Source organism: Triticum urartu, chromosome 2A, assembly GCF_056163025.1.
Source record: "Triticum urartu cultivar PI428250 chromosome 2A, HENAU_Tu73, whole genome shotgun sequence".
Lineage (NCBI taxonomy): Eukaryota > Viridiplantae > Streptophyta > Magnoliopsida > Poales > Poaceae > Triticum > Triticum urartu.
The window spans coordinates 46016935-46031114 of record NC_141874.1 but is presented as its reverse complement, the minus strand read 5'-3'; the positions used below and the strand labels follow the sequence as shown (position 1 = coordinate 46031114).

The following is a 14180-nucleotide window of genomic DNA, read 5'->3' as shown; positions in this document are numbered from 1 at the left end:
TTCGCGCAGGGAGGAGGTGCCGTTGGGCGCCGTGATGGCGTCGACGATAGCTAGACCCAGCAAGGTTGATGCATCAGTACAGTTCTGAAGATGGAGCGGTGGCAGTTGGCGGCGGCGGCCACTGAGAGCACGCCGGACCAGTATGTGCCCCAGACCCGGCAAGTGGCTAGGTTGGGGTCTCAGGTCTTAGATGTTAGGCTTGGCTGCGATGTCTGTTTGGTATTAGGCCCAGGCTATCTGCGCCCCTTCATCAACTGGATAGGTATAGCGACAGTTTGTTGCTTAGACGGTGGCTTTAGTCTTACTGTTGTATGACTTTATAAAGTCTTGTGAGAATAATTAATAAAGTGGCCGTATGCATCGTCCAGATGCAGAGGCCGGAGATCATCCTCCTTTTCTAAAAAAAAATGTTTCCGCTCTCTTAATACGAACGGGCCGATGCCTGGTTGAAAAAGAAAAAAGAAAAACAGAAACGGGAAACACGTCGGCAGGATGAATTTGTTGTGTTGCCTTCAGTTCGGGGCTGGAATCCAGCATCCGTGGAAACCGTAGGGTAGCCCATATGGGAACCTGACGCGCGCAATCTCTTTGAACGTGGCCGCGTGGAGCACCACCATGAAACCTCCACCATCCTCGGCGCTGACGATAGACATGACCACTCCGTCGTCTTCGTCGGTTGCCCCGGGCCTTGCCACGAAGAAGGGCTCTGATGGCACGGCGCCCTCCTCGTGCCAGCTCATGGCCTTGCGCAGCACCAGGTCGATCTTGGTGAGCGTGTTGGGGAAGTTGCAAGGCCGGCGTGCGCCGCAGGCGTAAGCATAGCGATACTTCTTCCCGAGGCGTGCCCTGTTGATGTTGCACATGTCTATCCCTCGGCCGTGCTCCTCAGGGTCCAGCGTCGTCTGGAGCTCGCCGGACGGGCTGCCGTCCAGTGGTATCCTGAACCGGCCGACTCTGGCGTCAGGCAGCGTGTCCGTGCCCCTGAACGACCTCAGTCCCTGGAGGACAAGCGTCTCGATGATTGCAGGGTCACCGTAGTGCTCGCAGCAATCCACGATGACTTTAGCAGCCTGGCCTTCCTCGCTTACCTCCTCGTACGCATTAATGAAGTGGATTGCCATGAAAGGTGGCACCTCAACGCTCGCCACCTGCATGCACGGACAAGAACAAACGCAGCGGCCGACCGGGCTATGAAAATCAACAAACATAAGTAGAGCAACGGTATGTATGTACTGTATATGAACATCGGTCCTACACGTACCCGGCCGGCCCGGCCACCTACCGCCGGGTATATGTGGGTTTACTTACAGTCTTGCCGGTGGACCTGCACATGACGTGCATGTAGCTCCCGGACGCAGGAAGCCAGTCGAAGGCGTAGAACCGGGCGAGTTCGGACTTGAGCAGGCTGGTCGACGAGTACCGGAGCTGCATCTCGGGCACCACGACATACTTCTCCGTCACGGCAAAGGAGTGCATCCATCCCGGCGTCGGCCCACCCCGGCAGTCCACCCTCCCTACGACCTTCCTCTCGTTGCTCCCAGCCTCCATCCTCACCAAAAGGTGGCCTGGCCGGACAAGGTCAGGGAGCAGCGTCAAGAACTCGGACTCGGTCACAATCGGGGGTGCGCCGACTGTATCATGGCATTGGCGCCGACTTTTCCCGTGAACTCGAACTTGCCGACCGTGTCGAGCGTGTGCGGGTCTATCAGGAGGTGGTCTCGGTGAGGCACATGACCCGGCCGTCGCCGAGCGGCAGCACGGCGCTGTTGGGGTTGTCGGTGAGGGCCGCGCCGCTGAGGAGCCCCACGGCGTCGCGCACGCGGTCGAGCAGGGTCCCGGGCTCGGGGCACTGGGAAAACTCACGCAGCACTGGCCGGCCATGCTTCTTGGCGGCCATGTACGCGTCCGACTCTATCTGCCGGTGCGCGCCAGTGGCATGGCCATGCGAGAAGGAGACGCGGACGAGTGTCGAGTAGCCGTCGAACAGGTGGTGGAACGCGACGTCGCCGGCGTCCCACACCCCTGGGCCGTTCCTCAGGTACGTGCCGTTCTAGCCCACACAGCAGACATACATACAGTACATTTTTGAGCAACTAATGGATGGTTCGGGAATATATGCATATAGGTAATTAACCTAGGAGTATATATACGTACCAGCCAGAGTGGGAGATCTCCCTCGACGGCCAACTCGCCTTCCCAGCGCTCTTGCCGGACGCTTGTCCAAGCAGACAGCTTTGTGCCGCCGCCGTCGACCCCAGCAGCTTCTTCCTCCTCGACTGGCGTCGACGTGGTGGTCGCTGCCTTCACGGAACGGGCGGGGCTGCCTACCATCTTTGAGCGGCGGAGGTTGATCGGTGTGGAGCGAGGCAACGATAAGGCCAGGGGTTTGGGAGCAGTGCAGAGCGCGGGGAGAGCAGCCGCCGCCATGGTAGCTACTGTAGCTAGCTTCTGATTTTGATGCTGTGTCGGATTGATTATTGCACGATCGATAGATATATAGTAGGAGTAGCAGACATGTGTGGGCCTCAACTTTAGGATAATCACACTCTTGCCCAACGCAGCGGATGCAACAAAGATAAGTACAACGACACTACATGCCGACAAGCTTACTAGTATATGTTGATTTTAAATTTTTGAAAGTTCATCACAAATCGGATTACATGACTGGCTCAAAGTAGGGATGCAGGACGGGCGGGTTTGCAGGCAATATCATAGGAGTAGTATATATTTAGAATTAATCTTACAGCCGGAATGAACTAATTTGCTTGTTTTAGGGCATACACTTGCATCCCTAGCTCAAAGGTACGTAGGTACTAGACCATGGCAAAACGGCAGATACATTAAGGATGGCGTACTAATCCATCCTTCATAACATGATCCATGAGATGCATAGGAAGAAGCTATTTCCGAAGTTGATTTTAAAATGGCTTATGCTTTACTCCTTGAAAAAGTTGATTTTAAAAAGCCAAACAAAGTCAAGTGGCTTTTTCGCTAACGAACAAGGCTTCTCCTTCACGTGGTCTAGTTGGCTGGAAAGTTGTGCTGAGTGAGGGAGTGTAGGATTGTAGGTGTCCTAGTGCATCGCCCTCAAAACAAAAAGGTGTCCTAGTGCATGAGGGAATCTTCAACGGCGACCCTCAACCCCATAGCATCCGTCTGGACGTAGCTGTCCGGACCCCAGAATTCATCCAACACCGAGTTTCATCCGTCCGCAGAACAATCGGACCATAATTTTTCCACAAACCGAAACCAAAGTTGGGGGCTTTATCTGAATCCGGACACGAGACATGTCGGAAGACGACACCCCTGTCCCACCAAGAAGGAAGGCGGAGCCCATGCTTTTGTACCTACCCGCACTGTCTTCTCACCAAAATCCCCACTCTCTTCTTCCATCCCTCCACTCTCCACCCAATTCCTGCCCTTTTCTCCCACTCTCTTCTTCCCTCCCACCGTAGACGCATGGAACCGGAGGAGAACCTATTGGAGATGGAGGTGGTGAAGGATCCGAGCATCACACTCGCCCGGAAGATGAACTCGCGCGACACGGCAAAAACGCCACGTCAGAGCGAAGGTCGCAAAGAGGAAACACTCAAGAAGCAGAAAGCTGGCGGAGGGCATGATGGTGGCGGACGTGGTGGAGGTCGCGGCCTGGGCCGCGGTGCCCCTATGGTGCAGCCCACCATACAGATGCCGCCATGGCCGGAGTATCACAAGGCTCCATACTTCAACACCACCAAACAACTCGAGAGCAGATGGGTGCCTGCATGCTGTTCAGTGCTATACCTAAAGTGGGGGAGAAGGTGTACGAAGACGGGGAGAGGGAGATGTTCGACATCATCCATGATGGAGGCGGAGGAGGAGGTGACTATGAGGACGGGCAGGTGGAAGACTCGGATCCCACCCAGTTCGGCAACTATACCCACACGCAGCAGGGCTACACCCAGCCGGGCACGCAGCAGTGAAGGAAATATACCCTAGAGGCAATAATAAAGTTGTTATTTATATTTCCTTATATCATGATAAATGTGTATTATTCATGCTAGAATTGTATTAACCAGAAACTTAGTACATGTGTGAATACATAGACAAACCGAGTGTCACTAGTTTGCCTCTACTTGACTACTCGTTGAATCAATGATGGTTATGTTTCCTAACCATAGACATGAGTTGTCATTTGATTAAGGGGATCACGTCATTAGAGAATGATGCGATTGACTTGACCCATCCGTTAGCTTAGCACGATGATCGTTTGGTTTGTTGCTATTGCTTTCTCCATAACAATACATGTTTCTATGACTATGAGATCATGCAACTCCCGAATACCGAGGAACACTTTGTGTGCTACCAAACGTCACAACGTAACTGGGTGATTATAAAGGTGCTCTACAGGTGTCTCTGATGGTGTTTGTTGAGTTGGCATGGATCAAGATTAGGATTTGTCACTCCGATTGTCGGAGAGGTATCTCTGGGCCCTCTCGGTAATGTACATCACTATAAGCCTTACAAGCAATGTAGCTAATGAGTTAGTTATGGGATGTAGCATTACGAAACGAGTAAAGAGACTTGCCGGTAACGAGATTGAACTAGGTATTGAGATACCAACGATCGAATCTCGGGCAAGTAACATACCGATGACAAAGGGAACAACGTATACCGTTATGCGGTTTGACCGATAAAGATCTTCGTAGAATATGTAGGAGCCAATATAAGCATCCAGGTTCCGCTATTGGTTATTGACCAGAGACGAGTCTCGGTCATGTCTACATAGTTCTCGAACCCGTAGGGTCCGCACGCTTAAAGTTCGGTGATGATCGGTAATATGAGTTTATGTGTTTTGATGTACCGAAGGTAGTTCGGAGTCCCGGATATGATCAGGGACACGACGAGGAGTCTCGAAATGGTCGAGACATAAAGATCGATATATTGGAAGCCTATATTTGGACATCGGAATAGTCTCGGGTGAAATCGGGATTTTACCAGAGTACCGGGAGGTTACCGGAACCCCCTGGTAAATGTATGGGCCTTATTGGGCCATGGTGGAGAGAGAGAGAGGAGATCATGGCAGGCCGCGCGCCCCCTCTCCCTCTAGTCCGAATTGGACTAGGAGGGGGGGGGAGCCCCCTTTCCTTCCTCCCTCTCTCCCCCTTCCTTCTCTCCTAGTCCAACTAGGAAAGGGGGGAATCCTACTCCCGGTGGGAGTAGGACTCCTCCTAGCGTGCCCTGCTAGGGTCGGCTGGCCTCTCCCCTTGCTCCTTTATATACGGGGGCAGGGGCACCCCAAGAAACACAAGTTGATCAGTTGATCTTTTAGCCGTGTGCGGTGCCCCCCTCCACCATAGTCCACCTCGGTCATATTGTAGTGGTGCTTAGGCGAAGCCCTGCGTCGGTAGCATCATCATCACCGTCAACACGCCGTCGTGTTGACGGAACTCTCCCTCGAAGCTCTGTTGGATCGGAGTTCGTGGGATGTCACCGAGCTGAACGTGTGCTGAATTCAGAGGTGCCATCATCATCACCGTCATCACGCCGTCGTGCTGACGGAACTCTCCCTCGAAGCTCTGCTGGATCGGAGTTCGTGGGACGTCACCGAGCTGAACGTGTGCTGAACTCGGAGGTGCCGTACGTTCGGTACTTGGATTGGTCGGATCGTGAAGACGTACGACTACATCAACCGCGTTCTCATAACACTTCCGCTTACGGTCTACGAGGGTACGTGGACGACTCTCTCCCCTCTCGTTGCTATGCATCACCATGATCTTGCATGAGCGTAGGATTTTTTTTGAAATTACTACGTTCCCCAACAAGCAGTCCTACACCCAGATCGGCACTGGCACACAACAACAGCATTGGGGCCCCGGACAGCAGCAGCAGCAGGAGGAGGAGGACGACAACGTCGATGATGAGGAGGAGATGATCCGTATGATTTTTTCGACGATCCGAAGAAGAGGGGTATAAGAGAAAACTTCAACATGCAGGGGGACGAGTTATTGTGTGATGCATGGTTGGCCACTAGTCTCGATCCAATCCATGACACAGAGCAAAAGGGCACAACTTTTTGGGCTAACAGTCACACATGGTTCCATGAACACAAGTATTTCACGCTCTACTCCGACATGGTAATCTACAACCGTGAATCAAAGTCCCTCAACAATCAATGGTAATCCAAGAAACCGTGTCGAAGTACTGCGGCCACTGGGTGCATCTCATCGCACGGTGGCCTAGTAATGCGAAAATCACCGAGCAAGTAAGTTCATTTGACCGGATATGCGTATTTTTGTTTATCTCTAGTAGGATATGTATAGTTCTGTTGGTCACTAGCCGGATACACATTGTTGACAATGTTTTATTTTGAGCCTTGTGCATGTACGGCGTTCAAGAAGTTGGAGAAAAAACTTCACCATCATGCTTTGTTGGCTGAAGTTGACTGCGAAATTGAAGTGGAACCTATACATAGTCAAGACCACCACACAAGCCATTGAGAAATAAATCGGTAACCCAACCGACCCAAGAAAAGAACCGCCCAAGAAGGTTAGAAGAGAGTTCTGGGGAGATAAGTGGGAGGAGGAGAGGGCAAAGTGAGAAAGTGCAGCGGCCAAGGTGGCTGAGAGGTTAAAGGACATCTTGTCGAAGAAGGAGGCATACGTCAAGCTCACGGACATCAAGGAGGAAAAAAGGCGAAGAGTTTCAAACTTTTGATGGAGGGGACTGTCGGTGTCAAAACCGGCGGATCTCAGGTAGGGGGTCCCGAACTGTGCGTCTAGGCCGGATGGTAACAGGAGGCAAAGGACACGAAGTTTTACCCAGGTTCGGGCCCTCTCGATGGAGGTAAAACCCTACGTCCTGCTTGATTAATATTGATGATATGGGTAGTACAAGAGTAGATCTACCACGAGATCGAGGAGGTTAAACCCTAGAAGTTAGCCTATGGTATGATTGTTGATGTGTACGTTGTCCTACGGACTAAAACCCTCCGGTTTATATAGACACCGGAGAGGGTTAGGGTTACACAGAGTCGGTTACAATGGTAGGAGATCTTCATATCCGTATCGCCAAGCTTGCCTTCCACGCCAAGGAAAGTCCCTTCCGGACACGGGACGGAGTCTTCAATCTTGTATCTTCATAGTCCAGGAGTCCGGCTGAAGGTATAGTCCTGCTATCCGAACACCCCCTAATCCAGGACTCCTTCAGTAGCCCCTGAACCAGGCTTCAATGACGATGAGTCCGGCGCGCAGATTGTCTTCGGCATTGCAAGGCGGGTTCCTCCTCCAAGTACTTCATAGAAGATTTTGAACACGAAGATAGTGTCCGGCTCTGCAAAATAAGTTTCCACATATTTCCATAGAAAGAATAATACTTACACCAATCTAATCTGCTGACGTATTCTGTAGCGTGTCACACCACGACCAAGCCTTTATCCGAGTCATTTCATTATCCCACCTCAGCGCGTCATGCGAGGCGGTTTCCTTGGCACGTCTTGTTAAAGCAGAGATCGTGTCCCCTTATCCCGGGATTCTCATCAATACGGGCGTGGGTAACCCAACCGCTTCTAGGACTCCTAGATTATAGGCAAGTCCAAACGGACACGGAGAGGACGCTTGATATTCACCCTCTTTATAAAGGGGACAAGGCTTTTATTTTTCCCTCCCGTACTCAATCGAATCCTTCCCCCACCTCAAGCTCAAACGCCCGAAATTCAGGTCAGGCGCCCCGAACCTTCAGTCATGTCCGGATCTAGCCTTCAAGGCCGACGGATGCCTTCCTCCGTCATGGAAGAAGACATCAAGAAGTTGAGGGAGACCAGATATCTGACCGCCGAGATTTTGCATCGGCTGCCTCCTCGAGGGCAGGCCGTCCCCACCCCCGAACCCAACGAGAACGTCATGTTCATTTCCCACTTCCTCCGAGGTCTAGGCCTTGCCCTGGATCCTTTCGTCAGGGGTTTAATGTTTTACTACGGGCTAGATTTTCATGATTTATTGTCGTGTGCGAGGCCTTCCTCCGGGTTACCCCCCACTTTGGCCTATGGCTCAAGACCTTTGAAGTGAAGCCGAAGCTGGTCGAGGGGCAACATGCAGCATGTGGAGGTGCCTCAATACGCAAGATGACGGGAGCTCCGTGGCCCAAAGGTTCCATCCCAGAGGTGTCTGAATTGTGGCAACAGGAGTGGTTCTACATCAAGGCTCCTAGAAGTGCCAAGTGGGTGGCCCTCCTATGTTCTGCTCGGGCCCCCCACCACAGCTGATGTCGTGGATCAGTAGAGGTCTGAGCTGGGGTCCAGTCAAGGACGTGACTATACTGCAAGGCCGCATTCGAGATCTCTTCAATGGAGATTTCAGTTTGGTTGCGGTGATACAGGTTATGCTGGTTCGTCAAGTCCAGCCTTGCAAACGCCGGCCTCTTCGCTTGTGGGAGTTTAATCCCGAGGGACCGCGTGCTATTCAAAATTTTCTTGGCCTGACGCACGAGGAGATGTACAAGTCATTCTTCGGACCTCAGATGGAGTGTCCGGAAATCACCGAGGACGTGGGTCTGAGTAGTAACCGCGCCGCCGAACAGGTAAGGCATCTTCCAGCCGAACATACTATCTCTACTTTGTTATGAAGTTATTTCTGAGAGTTCGCTTTTTGACCAGGACTGGCTAATGAAGGCGAAGTTGATTTGGTGTTCGGCCCCCCTCCCTGAGGGTTTGGAAAATCCGGTATTGGAAAAGATGCTCCAGACCGCACCTTGCCCGGAGCCCTTGAAGGAAGATACTGTGGAGGATAATGCAGGCGGACGCGGGCCCCCAATGCTGCCCATTCTAGCCGAGGGAGCGAGCGCCTCCATGAGGGAAGGCGACCAGAAGAGGAAAAGGACTGCGCCCGGGGATTCGGAAGCCAAAGCTTCCAAACGGGAGAAGAAGTCTCCCACAGAGGGTCCCACCTTGGGGGGCGCTGTTGCCGCACAAAGTCCGTGGGGGGATCAATTCTCTCATGAGTCGTAAGTGACCCGAAATACCTTTGATAGTACCGATATGCCATCTTTTTCTTCTGAGAAAATAACCACCACATATATTTTGCAGTTCGGGCCTTAGTCCCTCTCAAATGAGCTCATCTTCGGGGGATCTTCTTCCAGAGATGATGGAGAGTGAAACGCCTCCTCCGGACTCCTCCGCTCCAGAAGCGGGCGACCCTGAAGTGTCGTCGCGGAGGGCCTCTCCGAGTCCGGTGAGGCCAGAAGATAATCCCATTGACCCCTGAAGCTCCCAGTGTCCGGCTCCCAAAGGGAGCAGACAAAAGAGTCCGGCCCCGTCTAGTGTGCGATCGGATGTTCTGAGGGAGTTGGTGGGGCGAGCGGCCATCTCAGATGAACACCGTGTGATGATGAATATGGTGATGGAGAGAATATCGTCCGCCGAAAGCGGATTGCATGAAGCTTTTATGAGTCTACTGACAGGCTTTGAGGTACGTAAAAGAATGTATGATAATCCTGCACATGCTAGGTGTGACCTGTGTAGATAGTAGCCCCTGAGACTCTGGTTGTCGTCGGAAACGACGACGAACAGAGGATCATATTCCTAGAAAATAACCATACTGTCTTTATGTGCAGGTGATGGAAGCTCCGGTGGCTAGCCGGACTAGCGAGTTTGCCCATTTAGAACGGCAGTTGGATGCGGCAGACGCCGACATCGAGCTTGTTAACAAAAGGCTTGACGAGGCACAGGGTAAGTGTTAATATCTGGTAAACGCCACATAGGAAGATCAGCATGATGCCAATATCTTAAATATGTTGTGACTGTAGATGGAGCTGCCACTGTTGAAGCCTTGCGGGCAGAACTTGCCCAAGCCAAGGAACAAGCGAGGTTAGCTAATGCGGCTGCTGTGAAGGCGGCCGAAGAGTTGCAAGCCGAGAGGGCCGCGCATGGCGAGACCCGAGACAAGATGGCCAAGATGGCTATAGAATTAAAAGCCACCGCCGACCGTTGCCGGGTTCTTGAAAAGGAAAACCAAGCGAAGGCATCAGACCTTGAGAAGGCTGCTGCGACGAAAAAGGATCTCCGCTTTGCTATGAGGGCAAAGAAGGAGGAGCTGCGGGAAGCCGGGGATATTGTAGCTGGGAAATCCTTTATGTTGCGGAGGAAATTCGGAGATCCACGGTATGCCCCTCTGGATCGGCTGTGGAGTTCGGAGGATGTGTATATGGATTTGGCGGCGAGCGCTGCCGATGCGGCCAAGTACTTTCAGGGTCAGACGGACCGTGGAGTAGACCAGCTGTTTTGGAGGCAATTCGATTCTCCCGAGCGTCCACACTTTCATTAACTGACCAATTAGCCGAGTGGGCCGAACTAAATAGGTTGTCCGGACTCTCTATGAGGTCTGTTGTGGATCAACTATGGCCGGGAAGGCCAAAACCAAACAGCTATTTCAGCTTGGTGCAGTAGGTCCTTGACGTGGTGCCGCGTATTGATGCGATGAGGAGGTCGGCGTGCATAGAGGGCGCACGGATGGCCTTTGCCCGTGTTAAGGCATATTGGGCGGAGATGGATGCCACCAATGTTGCAGAGCGGGATTCTGCTATAGGTCGAAAGGCTACCGAGCACTACTTTGGAGAAGTTCTTGAGGGTGCCCGTTTGATAGAGACCCAGTGCTCAAAAAATATTATGTTTGAGTGATATGTAATTTCATTGTAAGCGAAATGCTTTTATAAATTTTTATAAGGCTATTTTTATACTTTTTCCTAAAAGTAATATGATGCCTCCTGGGCGGCCGTTTATGTATACATGTGTATAACCTGAAAGATTGCAGCCGTCGGCTTCAACCCTCACGCATATAATGCGGAGGTGCTCGCAAAAACACGCATTCACACTTAACCCAACGTCTTGGTCCTATTAAGGAGGTGATAGCGGAGCGAGCGAGGCAACCGGACTATGATGCTTTAGCACTTTCACTTTGCCATAGGAGTTTGACAGTGGGGCTACTAGATAGCCCCTGGTGGCTCCGCACTCTCCCGATCTTGGGGTGCGTACATGCCTGGCCGGGAAACGTCCCTTTGTTAAGGCGGAGGAATTCTAACATTCCCACAGGTCATCGAGTGGTTGACCAGTCTCACGCTATATCATGACAGTCAGTTTTCGGCTTTCTCTACTGAGGTGCTCGTCCGGATGAACCAGTGCACAATCGCAGTCGTTCTCCTGGTGCTACCTTAGCCGGCTAGGCGGAACGTAAGGCACCAAAACATAGGAGCCGGGCAAACCCAACATTTGACCAAAGACAATGATTAGGAGCTGATGCATATATAGGGCCAAACTCGCGACGCCGAACACTCCCTAAGGTATTCGGTCTTTGTGGTATAAACCAGGCCTAAATAGTGGCCTTTGTAAGAAGCCCCGTGTGTCTAGGTACGTGCATTGTTCTGGCGTGGCCACATGCCAAGACGTCAGCATCCTTCTCAACGGTGGATATGTATCAACAAGAGACAGTAAAAAGGTTTACGCAGGGTCTTAATCTAAAAAGAATCCTTGGAGCAGGTCCCTGCTGCACGTCTGCGCCTGTGTCTCCGTTGTGCCGTATCCTGGACGGGTGTAGCACAATGATCTTCTGTGAAAGAGAGGAAGTTAAGTGAAAAAAGTTGTCGTGCAAAAGGATAGTTTTTAAAGAAACCATGTATAATTCAAGATGATAAGAAATTGTCACTTGTCTGCGCGCGTTGAGCCCCTTGTATTGACAAATAGGGGTGTGACCACTTATTTTCGTATAAATAGCGGCGCCGGACTTGATTAGTTGTATCTGAGGTCTTGACGACCTATTGGATGCTTTCGCTTGTCCGGGCGCCTTTAGTGTGCAGCGGCCAGGGCGGCCTCACTCTCTTCGGCGGGTAGAGATCGCTTGATATTTCCATGCACTGTAATGATGCTACGTGGACCGGGCATCTTGAGTGTGAGGGAGGCGTAGTGTGGTATTGCGTTAAAGTGAGCGAAAGCTTCGCGTCCGAGTAGTGCTTGATAGCCACTTTGAAACGGAGCGATGTGGAAAGTTAAATGCTCGCGACGAAAGTTATCGGGTGAGCCGAATGTAACTTGTAGTAGGAGGGAGCCCGTACAACGAGCCCCTGGGCCTGGCGTTACTCCTTTAAAGGTAGTATTGCTATGGCGAATTTGTGTTGGGTCTAACCCCATCCCGCGGATTATATCCTGATATATTAGGTTTAGGCTACTACCGCCGTCCATCAAGACCCTTGTGAAGTGATATCCGCCAATTACTGGGTCTAATACCAGGGCAGCCCGTCCTGGGTGTCGGATACTTCCTGAGTAATCGCGATGGTCGAAAGTGATCGGTTGAGATGACCAGTGGCAGGACTTCGTGGTGACAGGCACTTGGGTATACTTTCCTGGGAGTGCCGCCTTGTTTTTTCCCTTGATTACGTGTAACGCGTTTACTGTTTTGACTTCTGGTGGAAATTGCTTTTGTTCCCCCGTGTCTTGCTCGGGGGGGGGGGGGGGGGGCTCGTCCTCGTCTTCACTTGGTGTATCCTCCCCCTTGTGTACGGCGTTGAGCTTGCCGGACTGCTTGAAGACCCAACATTCTCTGTGGGTATGATTAGTAGGTTTACCAGGGGTACTATGAATCTGACATACTTGGTCCAGAATTTTGTTGAGGCTGGACAATTCATCCCTGGTGCCTTTAGGGGCGGCTTTTGTCCTGGACGAGAGCTTTTGAATCCGGATTTACTGCCGTGCCCTTCGTGCTGTCTTCTTTATTCCGGCGTTTGTTATTGCTGTTGCGCCATGATTTCCCGTTTCCATCTCTAACTTCAGATGTACTGGGGTCGCTGGTGCTGCATCTGGCTAGCCAGCTGTCCTCTCCCACACAAAAGCGGGTCATGAGGTTTGTTAATGCGGCCATCGTTCTTGGCTTATTTTGGCCGAGCTGTCTGGCGAGCCATTTGTCACGGACGCTATGCTTGAAAGCCGCTAAGGCTTCGGCGTCCGGACAGTCGACAATCTGGTTCTTTTTAGTAAGAAACCTGTTCCAAAGCTTTCGTGCTGACTCTCCGGGCTGTTGAGTTATATGACTCAAATCGTCCGCATCTGGAGGTCGGACATAGGTCCCTTGAAAATTTGCCCGAAAGGCATCTTCGAGCTCTTCCCAACTTCCAATGGAGCTTTCAGGGAGGCCCTTGAGCCAGTGACGAGCCGGCCCTTTGAGCTTGAGGGGTAGGTACTTGATGGCGTGGAGATCATCTCCTCGAGCCATATGGATATGAAGGATGTAGTCCTCAATCCAGACCCCAGGGTCTGTTGTTCCGTCGTATGCCTCTATGTTTACGGGCTTGAATCCCTTTGAAAATTCGTGGTCTAGCACCTCATCGGTGAAACATAGGGGGTGTGCGGCACCCCTGTAGCTGGGTGTACCGCGTTGTTCGGATGTTTGTTGTGTTGCATTGTATGCTGGGGCGCGCTTGCGTGGTCCATAGATGGATCTTGTTGCACCGTCCTTTGGGTGCGAGCCCTCGCATTGGTTGCGTGTTGTATGGTGAGCGGCATTGTATGCCGCTCTGTGTTGGTAGAGGGGTCGTCCATCCGACCAGGTGGCTGCTTTGATATTTGGTTGTGGGGGGTCTGAGGCCTCCTCATCGAATTCGGGTAGCAGCTTCCGCTTTGGGTAGCTCTTGTAGGGGCGATTGTCACCGTACCTTACTGCTGTGTTGAGTATTTTACTCCATCTGATTTGGAGTGTGTCCTTCGCGGCCTTGAGCCTTTGCTTCTGCTTTCTCAGACTCCTCGCGATGGCAACAAGCCTTTTACTGGCACTCTGCTGCTCCGGGTGCCTGTCCGGCGTTATGTCGTCCGGACCATGATCCTTGATAGGATTTGTTTGTTCGGTTTGATTATCCGGATTGCCGTTGTCCGGCAGCGGTTCGCCCTGCTCCAGCGCTGGGTTTGTGTGATCGCTATTTCTGTCGGGGCGGGATTTGGGGCGGCGCTTGCGTCGCCGCTTTGAATGCTTTTCGAGGGAACAAGCCTTCGGTGCGTCCTTCCGCTCCTCGTCGTCATCTTTTGGTGCGTCCACCATGTATACGTCATATGACGAGGTGGCGTTCCAGGGACCAATAGGCGCTGGTTCTTCATCGTCTCCTTCATCGGCATCCATACCGTCGATGTCTTCGGAGTCGAGGTCGAGCATGTCGGTTAAATCGTCGAC

The 14180-nt window shown here is 52.1% G+C and overlaps 1 protein-coding gene across 1 annotated transcript; it reads right to left on the bottom strand.

Annotated features, from left to right (window-relative positions):
• Positions 1–423: 423 nt before the first annotated feature.
• Positions 424–2449, bottom strand: LOC125540847 (carotenoid cleavage dioxygenase 8 homolog A, chloroplastic). The gene is made up of 3 exons (XM_048704390.2): positions 2155–2449; positions 1309–2050; positions 424–1148 (listed from the first exon to the last, which is right to left on the bottom strand). Exons 2-3 carry the CDS (start codon positions 1879–1881, stop codon positions 513–515), a joined length of 1209 nt encoding a protein of 402 aa, XP_048560347.2. The 5' UTR covers positions 1882–2050; positions 2155–2449; the 3' UTR covers positions 424–512.
• Between the last annotated feature and the right edge of the window lie 11731 nt (positions 2450–14180).